This window comes from Astatotilapia calliptera, chromosome 7 (assembly GCF_900246225.1).
Source record: "Astatotilapia calliptera chromosome 7, fAstCal1.2, whole genome shotgun sequence".
In the NCBI taxonomy this organism is placed as follows: domain Eukaryota; kingdom Metazoa; phylum Chordata; class Actinopteri; order Cichliformes; family Cichlidae; genus Astatotilapia; species Astatotilapia calliptera.
The window spans coordinates 43137215-43149771 of NC_039308.1; the positions used below are offsets into that span (position 1 = coordinate 43137215).

Genomic DNA, 12557 nt, shown 5'->3' on the forward strand with positions numbered 1-12557 from the left:
TGGGGGGCACACGTAACGGTGTGTTCACACCGAACGCGATAGAGGCAGGCAGAGCGTCAGGCTTACATGTAAAGTCAATGGAAAGGCGCACTGACCCGCGATTGCGGCTCCCGCGAAAATTCGGAAGCAGATTTGCGTCGCGAAAACGCCAAAACGCCTGAAACGCGCGTGAGTGTAGCGCGTTTCAGGCGTTTGACTCGCGAAAAAAAACACGCGCGTGAGTTTATGTGTTGCATTTTGTGCATACACGCGTTTCGCGTCCCCCGCTCGAGTTGGAAAAATCTGAACTCCAGCGTCAAATCGCGCCGCGACAACCAATCAGGAGCCTGGTGACGTGGCTGTTACCTAGTTCAAAGGGGCAGATCCAGCCAAAGCCCTTTATTCTTCAATAGAAGGAAGGCTAATCAATGCCGTAGCAAACAACCCGGAGCCATACGACACCAGCTGCTTTCTGTACCGAGACAGGAATATAAAGGACCGAGCTTGGAGGAAGATATGTAAAGAGATCGGGCAACCTGGTAAGTTCATTCATTTTTCTCAAGTTTTCTCTAAAGTTTTCACTGACCCGGGGAAGCCGCACAAAAGCTAGCAAGCCACCGCTATTTTCCCACTGACATACAAATACCGTTCTGCTTTTAGGCATGTTGTCATTTAAGAATATATTTTATTGTTTATTAAAAAGCAGCACACAGTGGTCCCGCTGTTCATCCGTCACTGCCTCTTTTTTCTTAATTTTCATTTTCTCTTTTTTGCACCGGACAGCATTGCATTCTGCAGCCTGATTGACAAATCTCCTGCGCTTGCCAAATTTATCATGTTTGGTTTTGATAACCATCACGTCCAATAGAAAAAACAGCACAAAAACACCCATAACTATGAGCCTCATTCGGAAATAGACACCTGCACCGCGAAGGAAAAAGGCGCACGAAAGTGGCAGGCAGATGAAGACAAAACACGGCATAATAATACGTTTACGTTTTGCAATCTACAAAGGTTTGCACTTTGAGAATCAATTGTGAGAACTGTGACCAATGTTCATGTGTGTGTGTGGAAAACAGTGTATAAAGTGCGTGGCCAGGGGCTAGTTATTCTGAGAACCCCTGCTGCAATAAATGAGGGACCACTGTCTACTCTATGATTATTATATTCAACCTGTTAACATTTAATACTGTATTGATAGAACCAACTGATTCTGCAGCAGAGCATCCCCTGTTGCTTCTCCTGGCTCCCCAGTCCCTGAGCTCCTGCTGCTGCACCCACAGATATGTACAGCAAGCACTGATACCTTTTTAGTCGGTGGGATTGCCTGTGATGACCTTTAATAAATATCTACAACCAATCTGATTATATCCTGTTTTTGTTTTTTTCAATGTTGAAATTAAAATCTAGTAGCAGCCTTCTCATTTCTTTGTGTTTTGTGCTGTTTTACAGGCCCACAGGGGAGGACGGCTCCGAGGCAGATGAGGGACGGGTCCCAGGACGGTCCATCGGCGGTGGAGCTGGCCACCCTGGTGTCCCTGAAGAGTCCACACCAGTCTCCAATGGAGCATTTCCTCCTCAGCCTGGTTCCTGCTCTGGAGAGCAGCTGGTCCTTTTTATTCCTGTCTCTCTGTAAATACTTATATTTTATATATTTATGTTTAATGTATTTCTGTGTGAGAATTTTAACATTATTTCAAATAAATTTTTATAATGACTAATGTCTCAGTTCTACTACACAGCAAATGTTGGCACACGACTTGACACATGTAGAATTTATTTCATATTATACTAATGACAAAATATACTAATACAGTGGGATGCAGAAGTTTGGGCAACCTTGTTAATAGACATCATTTTCCTGTATAAATCGTTGGTTGTTACAATAAAAAAATGTCAGTTAAATATCATACAGGAGACACACACAGTGATATTTGAGAAGTGAAAAGAAGTTTACTGGATTTACAAAAAGTGTGCAATAATTATTTAAACAAAATCAAGCAGGTGCATAAATTTGGGCACCACAAAAAAGAAATGAAATAAATATTTAGTGTATATCAATGTGTGTGTCTCCTATATGATATATGGGGTGCCTTTGTCTGGACGTGCTTCCCATCCAGAGCTGCACAGCACAGAGGGAAGTTCCAGCGCTACTGGAGTCCCTCTGTGATGGACCGCCAGTCTCCAGGTGAAGGCACAGCCATGAAGTCGTCCACTAGACAGTCCCAGATGGCCGTCGCTGCCTGGGGGGTGATCTGACACACCGACTCTGTAACTGAACGCTTGGTGCTGAAGGAGTCCGCGGTGACAAGGAACCTGGACAAAATTGTTCAAAATCAGTATTATGTGTACTGCAGTTACAAAATACATTATTCAAATTCCAAAATACTTTGGTGATGTCAGATTTAATCACAAAACTTAAATCTTACATAAAACATTTTGTAATTATAAGGATAATTACAAAATGTATATTAGATAATATCTAAAACAGTTGTTTTGTTTTAACTTTAACATATTATAATTTGATTGGTAGCAACTTTCGCAACTACAGTGAGCCAATCACTCATAATTCCTAAACATGTCAATCAGGTAGGAATGAAGTGAGACATTAATAGAAATAAAGAGTTGTATGTTGACATGTAGCCCTTTCCTTGCTTAAATCATTAATATTTTTGAAAAATTAATCTGTGATAAGACAGCTTATCAAGATAGAACCATGTAACTAGAGATGAACCAAACTGTTCACAGTTTTATCTAACTCTGTTTTAATAAAGGCTGTGACCCCTGTTATAGAGTCTGACAGCTGCAGGGATTATATACAAATATTCAACTATCCCAGAATTAAACCAGGTCTAAATAAAAAGGAGTGAGTATCACTACAAGGTTAACTCAGTGGTCCTAATGCTACAGTTTGATATCAGCAAACACCGAGAGCATTCACTGTTAGCATAGCACATCCATGTTAGCAGTGTATAAATGGATGGTTTAGCATATATTAGCACAGGTATCAATAAAGGACTACGTATTAAACACTTTTACTAACCTCAGGCAGACGGACAGGCGCTCTGCAGGTGGGATTGAGCGCCTGTAGTCGGTGTCTAGGCGGGCGATTCTGGGACCGACGCGGGACAGCAGGTCCTCAAACTGGCCGAGTGAATGACGGTGATAGCGCTGGAATCGGCCGTCATCCAGGCGCAGCTCCTGGAGCAAGTGGTGAAACTCACCAAACTGCTCACGCCTCTGGAGGACCTGATGGACCCAGGTATGGCAAGGATGTCCTTTACGCCGCTACTCTGCTCTCCACAGTAAATAGAGAAGGGAGACTCTCTCTTCAAGCGCTAGCTCGACAGCTGCCATCTTGCAAAGATACCGGTCTTGCAAAACTTCCTCCCACATCCCTCCCACATTTCCGGTTCACGCGCGTTAAAATATGATATTTTGGGGCGCGATGGATTTTTCTTGGACACGCGTAGAGGTGCGAATGTGCACGCGTCAAGTTAGGGGCGTTTGGGGCTTTTTTCACGCACCCATCGCGTTCGGTGTGAACACACCGTAAGTCTCAGTTAGGATCTTGAGAGACACTGGCGCTGTCAACTCTTATGCTGTGGGGTCCATTCTCCCACTTTCAGATGAGACAGCTACTGGGGATAAGATCCTTATGCGAGGAATGGGGATAATGGTGGTTCCGGTTTCGGTGCATAGGTTGAACACTGAGGGCGAATTGGTGAGGTTTTAGTGGGGGTTAGGCCTCCATTGCCAGTGGAAGGGGTGGATATCATTCTAGGTAATGATTTGGCCGGAGGTCAGGTGTGGGGAAAGGTGTCATCAGCACTAGTAGTTACGGATTCGCCTTCCAGGTTAGATCGGTTGGATAGTGCCAGCAGTCGTCACTTCTCTTACCCGGCCTGTGCTGTTACACGGGCAATAAGTAAAGGTGAGTGTACAGAAGCCGCTGTTAAGGATGAACCTGTTTTACTGACTTTGCCAGCTTCGCCTCTGGATGTGCCCCGCAGTGAGTTAATGAGTGCGCAGAGGGCTGACACATCCTTGGAATGGCAGTTGGAGTCTGTGTTGTCAGCTCTGGAGGTGAAAAGTGTGGCTGGCTATTTTTTGCAGGATGGTGTTCTGGTGAGGAAGTGGGTGCCCCATGGGGAGGACTTTGGGGGAGGATCCAGTGTTCCAGGTAGTAATTCCATCAAAGTATCGTGGTCAGGTGTTGAACCTAGCTCATGATAGGTCAGGGCACTTGGGTGTGCGGAAGACATATGACTGAGTTTTGCGTCATTTTTTTGGCCACATTTGAAGAAGGATGTATCAATTAGCATCGCAGAGATGCATTATTGTTGTGCTTAGGAAAGTTGCCCAGCTGCCTAGTTTTGTGACATTGTATAAAACTTTCATGTTTAATGCAGCATTTATACAGTAGGACTTGTTGTTTTTTACATTGTTGTTTACAGTGTGTCTCCATTGTTTATATGGCAACCTACAGTGGGGCAAAAAAGTATTTAGTCAGCCACCGATTGTGCAAGTTCCCCCACTTAAAATGATGACAGAGGTCAGTAATTTGCACCAGAGGTACACTTCAACTGTGAGAGACAGAATGTGAAAAAAAAAAATCCATGAATCCACATGGTAGGATTTGTAAAGAATTTATTCGTAAATTAGGGTGGAAAATAAGTATTTGGTCACCTCAAACAAGGAAAATCTCTGGCTCTCCCAGACCTGTAACGTCTTCTGTAAGAAGCTTTTCTGTCCCCCACTCGTTACCTGTATGAATGGCACCTGTTTGAACTCATCATCTGTATAAAAGACACCTGTCCACAGCCTCAAACAGTCAGACTCCAAACTCCGCCATGGTCAAGACCAAAGAGCTTTCGAAGGACACCAGGAAAAGTATTGTAGACCTGCACCAGACTGGGAAGAGTGAATCTACAATAGGCAAGCAGCTTGGTGTGAAAAAATCAACTGTGGGAGCAATCATCAGAAAATGGAAGACATACAAGACCACTGATAATCTCCCTCGATCTGGGGCTCCACGCAAGATCTCATCCCGTGGGGTCAAAATGATCATGAGAACGGTGAGCAAAGATCCCAGAACCACACGGGGGGACCTGGTGAATGACCTGCAGAGAGCTGGGACCAAAGTAACAAAGGTCACCATCAGTAACACACTACAACGGCAGGGAATCAAATCCCGCAGTGCCAGACGTGTTCCGCTGCTGAAGCCAGTGCATGTCCAGGCCCGTCTGAAGTTTGCCAGAGAGCACATGGACGATACAGCAGAGGATTGGGAGAATGTCATTGTGGTGGGGCATGGTCTGCGGTGCCGTGCGGACGCACCTGCACGGCATCCGCAATCACGCCCGCCGTGTTATAACACGGGGACTCAGGGGTTGGTGTGTGTGTGGTGTGACGTGAATTAAATAAAGTTGGCTCTGAACGTTGCTCCGTGGTCCCGCCGTGCCTTATTCACGCCACAGTCATGTGGTCAGATGAAACCAAAGTAGAACTTTTTGGTATAAACTCAACTCGTCGTGTTTGGAGGAAGAAGAATACTGAGTTGCATCCCAAGAACACCATACCTACTGTGAAGCATGGGGGTGGAAACATCATGCTATGGGGCTGTTTTTCTGCCAAGGGGACAGGACGACTGATCCGTGTTAAGGACAGAATGAATGGGGCCATGTATCGTGAGATTTTGAGCCAAAACCTCCTTCCATCAGTGAGAACTTTGAAGATGAAACGAGGCTGGGTCTTCCAACATGACAATGATCCAAAACACACCGCCCGGGAAACAAAGGAGTGGCTCCGTAAGAAGCATTTGAAAGTCCTGGAGTGGCCTAGCCAGTCTCCAGACCTCAACCCCATAGAAGATCTGTGGCGGGAGTTGAAAGTCCGTGTTGCTCGGCGACAGCCCCAAAACATCACTGCTCTCGAGAAGATCTGCATGGAGGAATGGGCCAAAATACCAGCTACTGTGTGTGCAAACCTGGTAAAGACCTATAGTAAACGTTTGACCTCTGTTATTGCCAACAAAGGTTATGTTACAAAGCATTGAGTTGTATTTTTATTATATTATTATTAATAATAATAATATATTATTATTATATCATTTTATCCTGTCTTCCTTCTCTCACCCCAACCGGTCGCAGCAGATGGCCGCCCCTCCCTGAGCTTGGTTCTGCCGGAGGTTTCTTCCTGTTAAAAGGGAGTTTTTCCTTCCCACTGTTCCCAAAGTGCTTGCTCTTAGGGGGTCATATGATTGTTGGTTTTTTTTTTTCTCTGTATCTATGATGCGCCTTGAGGCGACTTATGTTGTGATTTGGCGCTATATAAATAAAATTGAATTGAATTGAATATTTTTGTTATTGACCAAATACTTATTTTCCACCCTGATTTACGAATAAATTCTTTACAAATCCTACCATGTGGATTCATGGATTTTTTTTCCCACATTCTGTCTCTCACAGTTGAAGTGTACCTCTGGTGCAAATTACTGACCTCTGTCATCATTTTAAGTGGGGGAACTTGCACAATCGGTGGCTGACTAAATACTTTTTTGCCCCACTGTATGTAAATGAGTGTCTGAGCAGGATATGTTTGTTGATTTCTTTCAGTTTTACTCTGACAGCATTTTGAAGGAAACTTAATAAATAAACTTAATAAACTTAATAAGAAAATCTTAATAAATGAGACAATAGGCCTGTCAGCTTGAAACAGTAGAAGCTCCCAGCAAGAAAGCTGTTGCCACTAAAGATTCACATTTCAAATTAAGTAGTGCATCATCAATAACAATAACTCAGTAGAAATGAAAAATAGGATTTACTTATACTTATATATGTTGCTACAGCATTCAAGGCAGTTTATAAGCATGAAAAGTTATCTTTTGTTTCATACTAGCCTCAGTCAGCTTTACAAAGAATAAAGATAGTTCTAGTTGTTTCATGTCAGCATTAATATTGACAAACTGGGTAAATTCACCACCTCTGTTGAAAACAAATAAGAAGGACACAGTCAAGTAACTATAAGAGTATATCGTCAGGTTGGTTCCACCTTTCTGTCAGACGGTTTGTGGGTCAGAAACAACATAACAGGAATTAAGGCAATGCCTGAAGAGAGTCCCTGTCCTGCCATAGAATTGTAAAGCTAAAATCACATTTGTTTCTGTGAAAAATGTTTTACAAAACTCACTCAATCACTTTACCTCATAGTAGCTTCTCACGGCATTGCAGAAAGCTTCATCAGCCACAATTTGAGTTTCTCCATTGAGGAAAGCAAGAAAACGCTCCTTTACTGCCTGTAGCTGCTGCTTATTGACCTAAGAAAGACAACAATGAAGAACAGAGAGAAATGATACAGAGTGGTGGTAGAGAAGGGCATAATTATTATGAAGTGAGAGTTTAATATGAGGTGGTGGCGGTATGAATGAAAAACAAAACAAATATAAGCTTAAAGTCACTGTTAAAGTGCTAGCAAAAACCCGCTTTGTGGGAGGTTTTCAAATTCTTCATTCTGTTTTTTGTGGCAATTCAAACATAATTCCACCACGAATAAAAGTTGTGGTGACCGTTAAGCTACATACATGCAACACGTGTTGACTATAACACATCAAGCAAACGCAAACAGAGAATGTGGCATCTCATTTGCAAGGGCACGTTGAATACAAAAATATAAAGAACAGTGATTTATAATAAACCTCTGGTAAAAAAGAAAGATTTTAATTGCTTGGACGTTGCTTGGATTAACAAGGTCTGTGTCAAGTATTGAGGAACCAGGACACACTGATGAGAAGTGGGCTACTGGAACAAGAAGGCATAAGTGGAAAAGGAATGAGAATAGGGAGCTACTGGAATGCTACACGAGTAATCCCTGCAGAAGGGGTTACATGAAAAGTATGTGGGACCTATGGATTCTTTGACATCAAATATGTAAACTAACGGTAAAATAACTCGTTTCTCAGTGTTCCAACATCAGCAAGATGGCCACAACTGATCATGTGCTTAGAGAATAGCTCAGGCAGCAGAAACCCAAGAAAGAAGAGGAGCATAAAGAGGAGCCATTATGGAAGGACAGGCTGCTTTACAGCATATACAACCGCCAAACAGAACAAGTGATACTGAGAAATCCTACCAACGGCTGGACAAAGCTAGACTGAAAGACAGCACAGAGGCACTAATCATGGCAACATCGGAACAAGATCTAAGCACAAGATCAATAGATAGAGACTAGATTCTACCACACCAGGCAAGGCCCTAGTGCAGGTTGTGCAGAGATGCCACTGAAATAATCTGGGACATAACAGCAAAGTGCAAGATGCTAGCAGGCAGGGCTTACATGGAATGCCATGACCAAGATACTGGCACAGTATACAGGATCATCTGTTCCAAGTATGGCCTGGAACTCCCAAGGTCAAAATGGGATATGTCCTCTAGGGTGGCTGATAATGACCAAGCTAAGATCCTGTGAGATTTCCAGATACAGATGGACAAGCTGGTGATGGCTAACCAAACTGACATAGTAGTGGTGGAGGAAGATAGTATAGCTACATCTATGACTATGACTAAGTGATTGCAACATCAGGAAGGATTAGAAGCTTAATAAGCCCCAAGGGCTGAGAGAGGAACTAGAGAAGATGCGGAGGGTGAAGGTAACAGTGGTTCCTGTGGAGAATGGGGGTACTCGGGGCAGGCAGTGACCTCCAAACTGGGCAAGTGGCTACAGCAGGTCCCAGGAACAACATCTGAGATCTCTATCCAGAAGAGCACAGTCCTAGGAACAGCAAAGATACTGTGTAGGACCCATAAGTTCCCAGACCTCTGGTAGAGAACCAGATAAAATAGTCGGATGGCTCTGGGTTGATGAGGAATCCTAATGTTCAAACCATAAAAACATAAATCAATATATCTGATACTTATTCTGGATACTGTTACGTTGGTCTCCAATAACAATGTGAGGAATTATTTTCTGTGTAATGCAAGACGGGGGGAGACTCGTCATGGCAGATCCAGTCACTGAGAGAATAACCGAGCTATCAGTAATTCAACAAGACTATAGTTGACCAAAAGCTGACAACTGTCAGAATGCCCATTTTGCACAGTTTACTTCACTCACCACAAAATGGATTTGAATGCCACTCCAAACACCTCAAAACCATGTAGAGGTACGATTGTTTCATCCACAGACACCAACAATCTGTAGTGTACTGTCTAAACAAAAAGCCTGGCCCACTAATAACAATTCTTGATAATATCAAAGAAAACTCAAACAGTCCAACAACTCCCGTTAAACCATCATTAAAGCACTCAGCAAATGGAGTTGGTCATGACCAGAGATGGGCAGTAACGCGTTACTGTAATCAGATTATTTTTTTCAAGCAACCAGTAAAGTCAGGGATTACTATTGCAAAAAAATTAGATTCCTGCTACTTTCCCATAAGCAGGCTGCGTTACTGAGTTGCTAAACCACGATTTTGTTTGTGAGTGTCTCATTACAATGACAATTATGATAATAAAATATATCTGTTAATTAAACTGTTTATACACAACACAGGACCTTCCTTGATGGCACTCCCTCAGCTTGGATGTAAATAGTTCTTGTTGTGTGTGCACGTGTGTGTTTTAAAAGTTAATTCATGCATTTCCTTTCCCTCTTTCAAAAGAGGAGTAAAGGGCTAGAAGAACTGAGATAAAGAAAAATGCCCCCATTCTTTCTTCTGCTTTTTTTTTTTAAACTAATCTTAGTCAATTACCTTTTTGTGTACTTGCTTTTTATGTTGTATCCATTTTTAGTATCACAAGAATAAGAAAAATTCCTGGTAGAAGCCTTTTGCAGAAGTGCTGTTTCCTAATAAAGAAAAGGAAAGGTTGAAAATGAACTTTGGTGAAAGTGTGGTATTAGTCACCACACGTTGCACCTTTAAGAGATAGAGATATTTTAACACTGACCTCTACAGCTGGCTATAATAACATAAACACGTTTTAATAAACTATTGCAAAAGTAAAAAAGGTAAAGTTTATCAGTTTGTCCACATCTGTCACCTTGTCACCAAACCTCAGTCAACAGCTCTTCAATTCTGCTTTTCAGGTCTGAAGTCCTCCAGATTTCACTCTTTATTTGCTCTGATTCGTTTTCCACACTCTTGAGTCTCTGCTCTGTTCAACTGTGGTTCCTCTGTTGCTCTGTACAACCAGCAATCTGTCAGGTTCCCCATATGTACATAATACACTCTCCCGTAGCCCAATACTCCATGCGTGACCCATTAAACCAGCAACAATTATCCATCTGTTATCTAACTGCAGCCTGCTAGTTCCCACGGTAATGGCGACAGATGGCTAATGTGGCTATTGGGTAATTGTTCATAGTTGAACAGCTAATGTTAAGGTTTACTACTTAATTACTTCCCAAGAAGTAGATTCTGTTCATCTGGACATCACATTTTCTGTGGGAGAAACATTTCATCACTCATCTAAGGGACTTCTTCAGTCTCAGCTGACTGCAGGTTCCCCCAACCTTATAAACAGTCCTATTGAACATCATATCATGAAGTGCCCTGAGTAAATGTGGTTATCCCAGTTGGACATTTGTGAAAGCTGGGAAGCCACCTAAAGAATGCTCCAGAGAGAGATAAGGATAGCTGCTGCATAAGTGACAACCTTTAGTGATCCCAGCAGTATCAGAACAGCTGAGATACATTTCTGTAAGTACCTCGTCTCTGTGGCTTTCAAACCTAAAACACACTGCGCAAAAATTGGTCCACCCTAAAGATCTGGTCACCTGGCACAAGTAGAGTAATATAGTGTACGCTGTTAAGTGCCAAATAAATTAAAAATAAACCACTGGTGAACCAATAACTGGTGAAACCAAAATAGCTTATTGGCTAAATGTTGGAAAGACTTTGAAGAGCAAAATTACTGCACAAGAAGGCTCCATCTCATCTGTGAGACAAGGTGGTACTTTTGTTATGTCTTGGTATTTATGGTTGCAAGAAACACACTGACATTTCTTCAGTTTTGGAAAAAACATCAGGATGAATGCAGAAGTAAAAACACTGGCAGCCACCAGTGCTACCCCTCAGCCTCCCAGTAGACACACCTATCACATCAGTTTCAAAGTCCTACTTCCTTGACCTCTGACCTTGAGGTCAAGGTGACAGATTCAAACTCGGTATATTCTTGGTATATGCACCTATGGTATCAATATGAAGCTCTTATGTTGCCTCATTCTCAAGTTGTCACATTCACAAACTTAGCTCTTCATGCCACCTGCACACACAGCTGACAACACTACCCCATCAACCTTTTATGACTGAGTCACTTATTCAACTAAATGCAATCAAACACATCTGATGACTTTTAATCAACCTGTCGGAAAGCTATCCTTGTCGCGTAAGACAGGAGTGGCTTCATAGTGCAGTGGTTAACACAATCTAAATGCTTACTAAATCTAGATTGTGGCAGGAGCTATCACAGCCTAAACATTAAAACTGTAAAATTAATTCAGCCGGTAATAATGTATGATCAGTAACTCCTTGTATTATGAGGGGTATAATAATACACAAACTAGATAGTTAAAATGGAGTCAAGTTCAGTGAAGCTGAGAAAACAGAGATATGAAATAGCTTAATTTTTATTTTATTTTCGATTTTCATGGTGATGCTCATGTCCACTTCTCTCCCTACAATAATTTGTTATTCTACTTTTTCTAACTTGTATTATTTAAAAACAACAACAACAAAACTGCTCCCTCTGTCAGCTATAAATCAATAACATCAAATGAGGCATGTAAGAGTGTGCTGTAAATTGATTAACTACAATAAAGAGGCTGACGTCACATGCCTACAGCAAACAGAGTTTATTGAAACAGGACCTGAAGGAGTCACTGAGTGGCTGAAGGAGAAATTCTGACAGACTACTCCTTGGTTGTGACTGCAATGTTTGTCAAAAACAATTCTCTAACTATCACGTTTGGCTGGAGCTGGAAACCATAGTCCTTCATAGTCGCCTCTGTCAGTGCGCCCCAGGGTGGCTGTGGCTACAATGTAGCTTACCATCACCAGTGTGTGAATGGGTGGATGACTGGATATGTAAAGCGCTTTGGGGTCCTTAGGGACTAGTAAAGCGCTATATAAATACAGGCCATTCCAATGAATTTGGCTTAGTTTCTGTTCCATTCTTCTCCATTTGCTACAGGTTCTCCAGCTCACAGCAGATCACCAGATAAGAACAAGGTCTACAGTCACCTGCTGCAATGTATGATGGAGACGTTAGAGTTTGACAATGAAACACGTGTTTCTGGAGAGGAAAAGGACCTGAACAACAAAACTTTGTCAGCCTGCCAAAAGAAAAAACACAAGAGGGAAAGGCCATGTCTAGCTTGCTAATGGCAACGCAACATTCAAAATAAGGACAAGGAGATTTTCAGTCATAAACAGAGTGAATGTTGTTGTCTCAGATGAAATTGTTAAAATGTAAAGTTTATGTGAGGAAAACACTTGACTGAGTGAAAGAACTACACCCAGCTAAAATAACTTAAAGATTTAGGCTAAAAGGAAGTTGGCCAACTCCCAAAAATACATTAAT

The 12557-nt window shown here is 42.2% G+C and overlaps 1 protein-coding gene across 4 annotated transcripts in view; it reads right to left on the reverse strand.

The window, feature by feature from the left end:
• Positions 1-12557, reverse strand: part of cadps2 (Ca++-dependent secretion activator 2) — a 186005-nt gene that overhangs the window by 159703 nt on the left and 13745 nt on the right. For all 4 annotated transcript variants that reach the window (XM_026174893.1, XM_026174892.1, XM_026174894.1 and 1 more), the window contains exon 2: positions 7184-7297. In XM_026174893.1, the coding sequence (XP_026030678.1) occupies positions 7184-7297 (114 nt within the window). The remainder of the gene's footprint in view (positions 1-7183; positions 7298-12557) is intronic.